Source organism: Crotalus tigris, unplaced genomic scaffold, assembly GCF_016545835.1.
Source record: "Crotalus tigris isolate CLP2741 ecotype Arizona unplaced genomic scaffold, ASM1654583v1 scf7180000019496.3020429, whole genome shotgun sequence".
Taxonomy (NCBI): domain Eukaryota; kingdom Metazoa; phylum Chordata; class Lepidosauria; order Squamata; family Viperidae; genus Crotalus; species Crotalus tigris.
The window spans coordinates 578,201-591,576 of record NW_024097566.1 but is presented as its reverse complement, the minus strand read 5'-3'; the positions used below and the strand labels follow the sequence as shown (position 1 = coordinate 591,576).

Below are 13,376 nucleotides of genomic sequence, written 5' to 3'. Positions count from 1 at the left end.
TGTAGGGTTGGGTATACTTTACATACTATATTACAAAAAAATAATATTCAATAGTTTGATGGGAATCCAGATATTATTTTACCAGGGTTGCATGAATCAATAATCACATTATTTAGATGAGAATACATGTCCAGTGATTTATTAACCTGAATTTAAGGTTTAGTGCTTTGTGTAAAAGCTAAGAGTATCAAACATCAGAATGCCAGAATTATTTTCTCTATTTTAGTGTTTCATGAGTGTTTCCATATAAACTATACAAACATTCACTATTTGTCTCTATCAATTTCTCAGTATACATACACTTAGCTTATAGTGTGGGAAAATAATATAATAATGAATCCTCTGTGGCTCATAGTTAGATAGACATATGTTTTCAAATTTCTTTTCTTTTTAAAATTAAATTTTGTTCTGATGTTTATTTTTTCATCTTTAGCCTATTTTTGATTTTTTGATTTGTTGTTTCATTTTTTTAAAAGTACCAAGAATTATATTTGTAGTATTTGAAATTTAAAGACCTATACAAAATTGTCTTTATTTATGCAAATTATCTGCTTTCTAAATGCACTTTGCAAGTCTGTTCTATCTGGGTTAGCACAATCCAGTTAATTATAAAAACTGAAATTGCTTTGGAATCAGTTATTTCCTGAACTGCCTATTCACTCTGTGTTATGGGTTGAATGTGAGCTTGTTTATTTCCACCCAGAATTTGACACTGAGGAAACATCTGATCATAATTTCATCCATGTCTTTATCTATGTCTTTCACTAAAGCTTCTCTGAGTGAAGCTTCATAATGGAGTATTATTTGAATATTCCCCAAACCTCATCTGAAAATAATTGAATAACTTTTCCATTGGCTTCATGAGGATATTAGATAGTAGAAAAATTAAATCTAGGAACACCCATAACAGAGCATTCAAGGATTTAAAATATTGTCCCCTGCAACCACCAACTGGACCACTTGGTGGCATAACAAGGAAGGTCATTTTTCATCCATTAATGTTTTCTCACAAGACATCCATGAGAACAACCCACACAATTTCTATCCTATGTATAAGTCTGAATCCAATTTCCACAGATCCAGTTGAATGTCCTATGTACTTGTAATTGTCATTTATCACTTTCTCAATACCCTCCCTCAAAACAAAATTAGAAATAGGATAATAGTGGGGATGGCATCTTAAGTGGACAGACCAACCTCAGAATCAGGAGGCATTGATGCTGAGATGAACCCCACATTTCATCCATAGTCTTAACTAGACACGTGAAAAGAGGAAAAGTCCATAACTGGCACAACTAATTTCACAAGCAAGGCTTGTTATATGAGAGAAAAGGCTGTAAAGTATCCTCCTGAATGATTGTCTCAGAAACAAAGATTGACCAAAATGAAAAAAATAAATACAAATAAAATCATTGATACAGAAATCCATGTTGTTGTGGTATAAGGATCTGTTATGAATAAAATTTAGTATTTATATTATTTAGATTTGGTTAGAGTTATCTAAATCCAAAACTATTAAAAGCAAATGAATGAACTAGATGAGCCAAAAAATAAGATATTAAAACACCAATATTATCTTTACACAATCAATGCCTGAGCTTGTAATAAAAATTGGATGAGTGGAAATGATTAATTTTAAATGATTGGCTACATGATCCTATTTGTACACTGAACTTTGCTAAGCAACCACTATTTCAAAGCTTTGTTCATTAATATTTCACATTTAATCTAATTTATTCAGAGGAAGCACTCTCTTGCATGGCTTCTTGCTCTGTGGTATATCATGCAATAATATGACATCACTGGGATTAATATTAAATGATAGTTTCTTTCCACATAGTATTAAAACATCCTTTCAAAGTACCATTTAAAAACATTACATTTGCACAGATGCATACATACGCTGGTACTTTAAAAAAAATCTAAATTATTCTAAGGTAAACAAAATAAATTTGTAATGGATATTTTTCAGGCTTAGTTAAGTAAAAAAAACAATTAGAAATCCTACAGTTCTTTAAAATATGGTTGCATGGTTTTATAAATAAAGTCACTAAAGCTATAATTTGAAGAAATGGTTTTAAAAATCCGGCTTTTAAAAAATTTGTCCATTCACAAGGTTTCCCATGTCCCCACTTAGAACATCTGTTTATATTCTATTTTGCTGAATTGTGTAATGCATGGGATTGCTTTCGGCATATACTGAGCCGAGGTGGCGCAGCAGTTAGAGTGCAGTACTGCAGGCCACTTTAGCTGACTGTGTTCAGCAGGTCAGCGGTTCAAATCTCACCGGCTCAAGGTTGACTCAGCCTTCCATCCTTCCGGGGTAGGTAAAATGAGGACCCAGATTGTTGGGGGCAATGTAAATATATATATACATTGCTTACTGGTGTACACCACTTAGAGAGTGCTTGCACTTAAAGCGGTATATAAGTCTCATAAATAAATAAATAAATAAATCTATAATGATAAATGTTATCATTTCTTTCCATTTTATTTTTCTTACCTCAAAATTATCAAAACCTCCATTAGGCAGTTCCCAAAATAAGTAAACTGTATTCTCTTCTATTCCTAAGGAATGTAAAGCTAAAGGTGGATCTGGGTCTGAAATAAAATTAAATAGACAAATGTAGATATCAAAAAAGTAACAATAGTCCAAATGAGGTTGATATCCATGGAAAGGGTAACTATATCATATCTCGAAAATACCTTTGAAATTAGTGTTGTGTTTGCAGGTTAGAGACATTAAGAGGCAACGCATGGTGTAACAAACAAGCTTCTTTTATTGTTCTCTTCTTACAACCAGCAACAGCAAAAAGGCACACAGGCCTTTTATAGTGTCCAAAACCCGGACAGTGTCAGCCAACAGAAATCCAGCTGTTTTTTGTACCTTGCGCATGCGCGCAAGGCTGGTGACAGCCAGTCTGGTCCCGGGCAGCTTTTGGTCTGCCCGGGACCATTTGCAACATTTCTGAGCCTGCTGAATGCTTCAGCAGGCTCAGGACACAACAATTAGCAACAGAGTATTATAACCTTTAGGCATCATGATAACAAGAAGTATCCAAAGCATCCTAAACAAACTGAACAGAAGTCATTTATAGTGTGTATTACAAGGACTGCCAAAACCAGTTTATGAAGCAACCAGGGAGAATATTAAGAGAACACATCCATAAACATCAGCTGGCAGGCAGAAGACATGATGAAAATCCCTTAATTTTACAACACACTGATAAATTCAGTCAAAAATTCAGTTGGAAAACTTATGACATCTTAGATCAAGCTATAATTCAATTTCATCACACACCTATTAATCAATACCCAGACAAGAAGGAACCAACAAGAGATAAAAAAGAACAATCAAGGAAGAAACAATACTTCACTCAAAATGCAATACAATAAAACAACACAATCCCCCAATCAAGGCTAGTAACAAAAGCTACCACATATAAACAGCTAGCAAACTGATGATCTTACCTAGGCTGGTAATTAAACACCTGCCAGAAAAGAAACGATATCAGAGAACATCAAAAACTATACAAAATGTTGGCTTTTCACTTCTGAATATCAAACATAAAGAGCACTGGAATTCTGTTAAGGGGTACAGATTTTGTACACAGTACTCTATCAGTGCACTAAGGAATGCCAGATTGGCTCAAGTTTTTTAAAGCAACAATGTAAGATCAAAACATTTATTAAATATTTTGATGGCACATAATCAATTGTTCTGGTGGTGCAAATTAATGATTAGCATGAATGGAAAGCTACATGTATCTTTATCCATACAACAATTGATTTCCAGTCACTACTCCTGCTCTGAAATAAGAGTAACTTTTTTATTATTATTATTTTTAAATGTTTTTATTCATAATATAATTAAAACAACAATGGACAAACATGACATTCCAGAACGAATTTTCCTATCAGTTCCTATCATGGTACAAAAGTTTAATACATCGTTCTTAACCTCTATATAAGCCTTATCTTCTATACAATACAATTATATATACAATTATATGTACAGTTATATATATCTTTTAATTCTACCATTAACTTGAAGTCCAAGCAGTTCAAATAAGAGTAACTTTTGTTGGTGTTAAATAGATATCTTGATTAGAATCACTGCATTACCTTCGATAAAAAAACGGATGGAACAAAATAAAATACTTTGTGACTAGATCATTTATATAATCAAGAAGTATCTGGGGTTAAGATTCATAATGTATGTGGGTTTTACAATGTGATTATGCACTCAGCTCTGTAAAACATAGTTTAAGATTTGTATTTATAAAGCATATAATTAACTTACTAGTTGTAACTCTCAGAAAAGTAGGGAAACTATTCTTCAATCTGTTAGTAGTCACAATTTGAACAAAGTATTCTGTTCCTGAGGAAAGGCCATCAAATCTGAACTTTCTACATTTAAAGAAAATAACCTAATTATTATTAGTAATATCAGGATGAAGCATTTTACAGTTGGATGACATCAAACATGGAAAAATTAAAAATATGATATACTGCTGAAATTATTAATAGGACACAACCCGAACTGCACAGTTTGGAAAAAAAACCAAGAATGCTAATGACTATTCACTAAACATTAAATCTTTGTAGTGATATTGATAGGCGACACCTGCCCTGCAGAAATGGAGCCAGAGGTTTACTGCAAATCAAACAAACTGTTGAAGATGAGCATGTATTGGCTGATTATATAAAAGACAGCCAAGAACAAGCATTGATACAATTAAAAATTGAAATTTACTGAATGTGAAGGAAACAACACATGAAAATAGAATATCAATTTCTACAAAGGATAATTGGGAAAGTGGATAAAGATAAAATCTGATAATGGCTTACAAATGGAACATTAAAAAAGTAACTGAAGGTTTGATTTTGACTTCTCAAAGCAAGCTACTCAAACTAATGCAATCAAGGCCAAAACTGGAAAATTGTCAAATGATTCAAATTGCAGGGTATGCAAAGAGGCAGCAGAAACAGTTGATCATATACTCAACTCATGCAAGAAGATTGCACAAGCTAATTATAAATAATGACATAATTCAGTTGCCACCATGATTCACTGGAACATCTCTAGTAATGAAAAACTAGATTAAAATATTGTGGAATTTCTGAATACAAACTGATAACACATCAGATTTAAGCTGTGATTGAAAAGACAAAAGTGTGGATAATTAAGGTGGCAATACCAGGAGATAGTAGAATAGAATTAGAGAAAGCCACAAAGTATCAAGTTCTGAAAATCAAAATTGAATGATTATGGCATAAACCAGCTGTAGTCCCAGTTGTTATGAGCACACTGGGACTACAGCTGGTTTAATAAATACAAAGGAAATCTTAGATGGTACTTAGTCTGATTGATAGAGAAAATATACCAATGTGTTTCTAAGAGTCAATACCAACATAATAATACATAATTAATCAAAAAGGTATTCACATAGCATTGTCATTATCATTATATTATAGCCAGAAAGTTATGTCATCTTCAAAAGGTACCTTTTATCTGATGATAATCTTTCTTCCTTGCTATAGTTATTGCCAACTAAAGTAGCAATATATCCATCAACTATACCAAATGCTGGTGGCCAGGTAACAGCTATTGATCCAGAATCTTTACTCAGATTCATATATTTAACTGAGCTTGGCTCTATTAATGAAAGAGTGAAAGAATAGAAAGAATGGAAGAGTGAAAATTATCAGTTCATATAAACCTGTAAACTGATTTTTGTAATTAGATTACAACAGAATTCAATATAAGATATATAAATGTTTTAAATAAATAATTTTCCATTCAAGAAATGCAAATGTTATTAATATCTTAGGTAGAGTCTATATTTTGAAGTTAGCTGTTGAGTTAGCTCGGACACTCTAATATTCCTATAGTCTTTTTATGATATAACTCAGTTCTCCAATTTTTGTGACTTTAACTATATTTACATCTTGGACATTTCTACATTAGTTATTGAAATGACTCTTTAATAGATGAATAACTGCTAAAGTTCAAACTAATTCTTCTGAATTGTGTTATGTTCTTTCATAGTTTAATGTACTCTATACTACAGCGTAGGTTTTGAGACATAATTCTTCAATATTTATTTATCAGATGTAGGCACTGCCCATCTCACTAAGTGACTAACACTTTACAGTGTCTCTCACTATCAGTCATATAGAAGCCTCGCAAAACTTTGATATCCACATTGGGAGAAGCTTCATGTATTGTATAGAGATGAATCAGAAACTGAATCAGTATTTATTGTACTGATACAGTAACCAGTATGGGTGCCTTTACACCTGAAATAAAAAGACATTGCCTCTATCAGCATATCAATTCATGCACAACATTTAAGAAAACACTTTCATATTTTTTATTTTATGTATTAAATTAATTAAAAAGGACCATATTCTTTTTTCTATTCTAAGACAAATAAATTGGGTTTTATCAGCTATTTGTCCATCAGTAAAATAGACACTACCAGCACACTGGATTTTTACCTCCAGAAAATTTCCCTTCTAGATTCTGGGCTTTTCCTGACATCTCACAAATATGCTTTAGAAGCTTAAACATCCCTCTGGAACTATCTGAAATTTCATGGAGATTGCTCTTCCAACATGGGAAATGTTAGAAAACTTAGATTAGTAATCTAATAAATACCTATCTAGAGACATATGCAGTGGAATTCTTGTAACCGATATATTTCCTTTGAAGTTTATAATATTACATGTTCCTCAATGTAATTAAGAGTAATATATTATAAATATGAAAACTCACAGGATGAAAAGGCAGAAAAAGGGGGTTGGATTTATACCTTCATATGTACTTTCATATAGAGGTGATTTATAATGAGAAAAGAAAAACAAGTTGCACAATCAAGTATGTTAAAATAGAAGCTTATGACTAAACATCTTTTAACCATATGAGAGCCGTAATGGTAGAGGAGGATGGTTGCTCTGATCTCCTGTTAGTGAACTTCCTAGATACATCTGGCATATAAGGTAGACCCCTAGATAGCTAGGCTTAGAACTGATCCAGCATGTCTTATTTTCTCAAGGATTAGCATTCTACAGTGTGGTAGAGAAGCAAAAGTTTCTGTGTAAGAACTTTGTGATGCTTGAAACAATCATAAATGTTACAACAAACAGAAAAGTTATATTCTCATACCTGTTTCTATTTGTATGCTTACAGGAGGGCTGTCCTTATATCCTTCTTTTTCTGTTTTAACTGTAAAGTTATATAAGAAGCCAGGAGTCAGATTGGAAAATTCTGCCATTGCTTGTGTGACCTTTTGGATCTGCAGCTCAAAATAAAAAATGTATTATTTATTTTATTTATTAAATTTATTTGTTGCCTGTCTCACTGTCCAGAGATTGCTATGTTTGTGATTAGTGGCTAGGGACGGGTCATGTGTGTATATATCCTTTTCTTTCGGGGATTTCTGAAGTCAGATATCCATATAGTAATCACTTGGTACTTTTAGAAAACCAGAAAATATATAAAATTACAATATAGCTAACAGCTACCTATGATATCCTGCATGCATTCCTTCCCAAAATACACCACAGGATTCATCTAGCCTGACTCATATTTGCTTCACTGCACAGATGCTTCCATATATTATCAGTTGGACTAAAAATTAACAAGAAAAGCAAAATAAGTAAAATATTCAGATTTACTCTTTTTAAAGAATTTATTTGGCAACATACCCTATAAATATCTGCACAATTTGTACATGTGACTTCATATTGCTGAAAGTTTCCTTCTGTCTGATCCCAAATAATCTGTATTGAAATATTGGTGACTCTGCCTTCATATATATTTAGTGGAGTTGCAAGACCTATAAGAAGCAATATAAAAAGTACTCATCAAACACACCTAAAAGGTACCCTGAATGAATGGTAAGATCCAATAATTCCTCCTGTTACATTATGTTTAGCAGAGAACTCAATACCTAAAATTAAACTTAGGATACTTTGAAATATACAGTTTCCTACTGTAATTTGGTGATAACTTTAGAACTGAAATTAATGTATTTTTTTTTATTTTGAACAAAGTGTGCACCAATGCATGCTAATGAAATTAATGTATGCAAATGCATTATAATGTTAGAATGCTTGCAAAAATGTGCATGTTGAGGAAAATTACATATAAATGCATATATTTACAGATTCGAAGGCAAATATTTGGGAAAAAATAAACAATTCTCAGAAGGATGTAGAAATCAAGTACTGAATAAATAAACAATTTGAAAAAAGAAAAATATATTTGCCTATCTCTGTATGCTACTTCTTGATTTGGACTATATTTTTCTGATCATGTAAGAAGTAAACTGTTGTGTTCAGCAACTAGCAAAAACAGGTGCAAATGTGATGCCTATTTGCATATTTTATTTTACTTTTACAAAAATTCTATGGTTATATGAGAATGCACAAAATATACATCTAGAATAGAATATAATAGAATAGAATATCTTTATTGTCATTGTGTAACTCACAACAAAATTAAGTACTGTTATCTAAATATATTAAATGTAAACCATATCTAAATTTAAATAACTTACATGTTTTTATAGCTGGCAGATGATGTACAGAACTTAACATATGTCTGCTAGTTGTAAAAACAAAAAAATTATATTCTGTTCCTGGAGTCAGTTTTTCTATAGTTACTTTTCCATCATTCAGTAAAGTAAATGTTACATCTGGACCTTCGTTACTTATGATGTGAATGCCATCAATTATTCCAACAGCAGGTATTTTAACAAATAAAATCATGAAAGTACTATGGATTTCATAAGGAATAACCATCTCTACTGGTTTGGGTTCTAGAATGGCAATAAACAGAAAAATGTGATCAACATATTATTTACAAATAACTGCCAATTATAATAATAAATATTGCATAAGGGCTTTTTTCTAATAAAGGATACAGTCCTTCAAATATTGCACATAATACATGGAAATTTAAAATAGGATTGACAAAAAACTGTATTTATATTCTACTTACAAAATTTCACAGTATTCTATTGACAAAGCAATACATTAAAAAGCATATTAAATCCTGGATCCACTTAATTTTAATTCTGCTTCCATTATCTACTAAATATTATGATCTTCATCACCTTTGACACTGTTCTCTTTAAAATTAGAAAAAAATATTTGTTTCATGCATTTATTTTATAACAAATACTCTAGTTTTAGTTCTTAAAATAACCTGAGCAATGTTGTGTTTAAATCTGAAAAAGGAATTTAAAATGTATATAAATCAGCCATAAAACATCTTACTAAGAGTACAGTGAATGGTAGTCAAATCACTCTTATTTCCAGATATTACTGTCGCCACTCCTATATCATAAGTCATTCCAGGAATTAATGGTTCAATTTTAAATCTCTCTGTGTTGTTTACTAAAAACATCATGCTTTTATCCTTGAATGCAGTTGGTTTTACTTGAATATAGGATTCCTGGCCCTCTTCTGGGAGTTTCCAAGAGATAATCACATGGTCCTCGCCTACATCCTCTGGATGAATTAACAGACCAGTAGGTGGCATCACACCTAAGCAACAAAAATAATATCTACCTTTGTATCTGGGACATTAAAATTTCTTTCTTTGTCATAACACTATTTTAAAAAATTGGTTTCTCAGTTGTGAAAGACACATTCATGAAGAGAACACACAGTGGTTTAATCATGGAATAAGTATTTTGAAATAGATTCCTTGTTTCTAAGATTTAAAGAGAAAATGTTTATGTGTAAATGTACATTTTATAATGTATATTTGAGGGTGTTTTTAGCAACTCAAGTTTTAATTAGGACAAAAAGTATATTTAGTTCTTTTAAAAAAGTAACAATGTTTTCTAAATTTACCCAGAAGTTTAGTTTCCTGATAAGAACACTGGTCTGCAACACAGAAGTTCTTATGCCTAGTTGAAAACTAAAACAGGAATACAATTTTATAATAATAGCTTATATGAAAACAGGTGAAAACATTTTTTTACCTACCAGATAGCATTTAGCATTCAAGGCATTATTATTAGGAATACCAATAGTTAACTTTACCTGTTATTATTTCTATAGGATCCTCATAGCAGCTGGAAGTTCCCTCTTCTGTAACACTTTGAACATATATCCAATACTGATTATATGATTTGACATTTCTGATTACAGCAGACATGTTAGTTTTTCCAAATGAAACAGTTTTCCACTTGCTTGTTTTGCTATCAAAAATGTTCACTAGATAATGATGGAAACTTGCATTGAATGAATTCGCTGGAGAATCCCATTTTAAAAATATCTCTGATGATGTCACTCTTATTGCCCTTACATTGTGCGGATGTAATGGTCCTAATGATTAGAAGTTAAAAAAAAACAGTTCTAAGGTGAGAGTAAAAAATTGGACAAATAGGCAAATAATAAAAGATGCAATAATAAAAAGCAGAGGCAGAAAAATGAGCAGAAGTAAATTGTACAAGCAGACATTTGTTTATATAAACTGCCTTTAACTAATTTGGAGCTGGTTTTATATTTGAAGCCTTCCCCTATTTCTGAAAGTCCCCTTATTCTTTTTAGAAAGTAGGAAAGTGTATTTTACTGAAGAAACACCAGCGGTATTCTGACTGAAGCCTTAGATTAAAATAAATTTTAAGTTCCTCAGTTACAGACTGGGTATGATGTGATCAGTTTAGCATAGGTTTGCTGCAGGAGTAACCCTTCCCCATCCAGTCTCTGCGACCTGACTTACATTTTCAATTGTTATTAACTGTGAAGGAAACCAAACTTGCTTTCATAGCCTCTTTCTTTTGTATGGGAATGCCAAACCTGCTTGAATATTGGTACATTGCAGCAGAGATACATATACTCATAGATACATACATAGTTTTCAGTCATTTGAAAACAGGGGTTTTTTTTTATTATTTTTATCTGCCATATATTGGTTGCGTTTTACCCAGAGTCAGCTTTGGGGAGATGAGAGACTATATAAATGTGATTAATAAACAAATAAAAATAATGAAACATCAGTCTAAAAGAAGCCTGATTCTAGGGAGTACTGATCTCATAAAACATTTATATTATAGCATTGGCTTCTCTATTGGAATGTCATCAAATCAATATTCCAGTGGACTGGGGGGAAACAATAACAAAAGGAAAATAAATATATCCCTAGGTGATAAGATCCCAAAAGAACACTTTTTTTATTGAAATTTTTATAAACATTTTACAATAAAATCCCTCCCCACCTCTCTCCCTCCCCCCTCCCATTGACCCTCCCCCCCTTCCCAGAGCTGAATACAGAGCTAAAAACAACAAAAGAAAAACATAAAAAAATAAATAAACATCAAACAATTATACATAAATCCTAAAAAAAAATTAAAACCCTTTAACTCCATTACAATAAAATCAACAAAGCTAAACATAACAAATTTATACAATAAGTTATTCAAAAGCTAAATAATACTTTATAATCCCATATTTGTTCTGAACAAAATTTACCCATCTTTTCCATACAGAATTGTATCTCTCTTGTGAATGGTCTTTCAGATAAGCCGATATTTTTGCCATTTCTGATAAATAAGAAACTTTAAAAAACCATTCCTCTAAGGTAGGCAAGGAGTCTTTTCTCCAATATTGCCCAATCAATAACCTTGCTGCCGTAATAAAATTCAACATTAAAATAATCTCTTTGCTATCGCAATCTTCAATAATACCTAACAAAAATAATTGTGGTGTAAATTTTATCCTTCTATTAAAATTTTTTTTAATATTCCACCAAATCTTAATCCAAAAAGCCTTTATATTTCTACATGACCACCAAATATGATAATACGTTGCATCCATACAACCACATCTCCAACATTTGGGCTGTAAATTGGGGTACATACGAGACATCTTTTGTGGATCAAAGTGCCATCTATAAAACATTTTATAAAAATTTTCTCGTAAATTTTGAGCTTGGGTAAACTTAACATTCCTGACCCAAATTATCTTCCATGTATCTAATAAAATCGGCTCTTCAAAATTTTGAGCCCACTTAACCATACAATCCTTAACTAATTCTGTTTCTGAGTCCGATTCCACCAAAGCATTATAAACTCTTTTTATGTGGGCTCGATTTTGATCTCTGATTTGTTTCACCAAATTGGCGTCTTCCACAATGAAGCCCATTTTTTGATCTATACTTCATCTTTCTAATAGCTGCCTATACTGAAACCAAGAATAAATAATATTTTCTTGCAATAAATCCTCCATCGATTTTAATTGCCACTTATTCCCTTCCCACTTAGTCAATTGCTTATAAGAAATCCTATCCATTTTCACTCCTTTCCTTATCCCTTCTATAGCGTGTCCAGGAATTCCCCACAATGGTATTCTAGAATTTACCCTATACTATTTCTTCCAGACACACAATAGAGCAATTCTTAAAACATGGGATTTAAAGGCCTTATCCACCTTTTTATTATAAATTAAATACGCATGCCATCCAAATAATAAATCCCATCCTTCCAAAGAAAGTATATCTAAATTTGTTAAGTTAACCCAATCACTAATCAAAGTCAAAACCACCGCATCATAATACAATTTTAAATTCGGCACCTTGAGTCCACCTCTCTCTCAAACATCTTGAATAATTTTAAGTTTGACTCTTGTTTTTTTCCCAGCCCAAATGAATCTATTAATCCCCCTCAGCCACTCTTCTAAATTTACCTCTTTCTTTAAAATAGGTATCATTTGAAACAAAAAAAGAAATTTAGGCAGAAGATTCATTTTCACTGCAGCAATTCTCCCTAATAAAGATAATTGCAATTTCTTCCAATCATTCAAATCCTTCTGCACTTTAAGCCATAATACTTCATAGTTATTTTTATAAAGTTTTGCATTAGAAGCAGTTATATAAACTCCCAAGTATTTTACCTTTTTTACAATTTCAAAACCTGTCAAATTAACTAACGTTTCCTTATCCAAATTAGACATATTTTTTGTTAAAATTTTAGTCTTATTGTTATTAACTTTAAAACCAGAAACTCGTCCATTCTGGTTTATAATCTGCAACAATTCTACAACTGAGTCAACTGGTTGAGACAAAGTTACAACCAGATCATCTGCAAAAGCTTTTAATTTGTATTCTCCCTTGTTAATCGTTATTCCCTTTATTTTAGATGATTCACCGATTTTAATCAGCAAAATCTCTAATGTTAAAACAAACAACAATGGAGACAGAGGACACCCCTGTCTTGTACCCTTCTCAATTTGAAAAAGCTCAGATAAACCTCCATTAATTATAAGTTGCGCTGATTGTTTTTGATAAATACTTCTAAAAGCTTGCAAAAATTTTCCCCAAAATTCATTTCTTCAACCAATCTCAACATAAATTGCCA

The 13,376-nt window shown here is 31.7% G+C and overlaps 1 protein-coding gene across 1 annotated transcript in view; it reads right to left on the bottom strand.

Annotated features, from left to right (window-relative positions):
- PTPRQ (protein tyrosine phosphatase receptor type Q) overlaps window positions 1–8,673 on the bottom strand; it is a 155,844-nt gene extending 147,171 nt beyond the window's left edge. Inside the window, exons 1-6 of the mRNA XM_039362963.1 lie at window positions 8,568–8,673; window positions 7,714–7,844; window positions 7,172–7,301; window positions 5,509–5,659; window positions 4,304–4,410; window positions 2,504–2,601 (exon numbers count right to left, since the gene is read on the bottom strand). Coding sequence (XP_039218897.1) covers window positions 2,504–2,601; window positions 4,304–4,410; window positions 5,509–5,659; window positions 7,172–7,301; window positions 7,714–7,844; window positions 8,568–8,607 — 657 coding nt within the window. The 5' untranslated portion in view covers window positions 8,608–8,673. The remainder of the gene's footprint in view (window positions 1–2,503; window positions 2,602–4,303; window positions 4,411–5,508; window positions 5,660–7,171; window positions 7,302–7,713; window positions 7,845–8,567) is intronic.
- Between the last annotated feature and the right edge of the window lie 4,703 nt (window positions 8,674–13,376).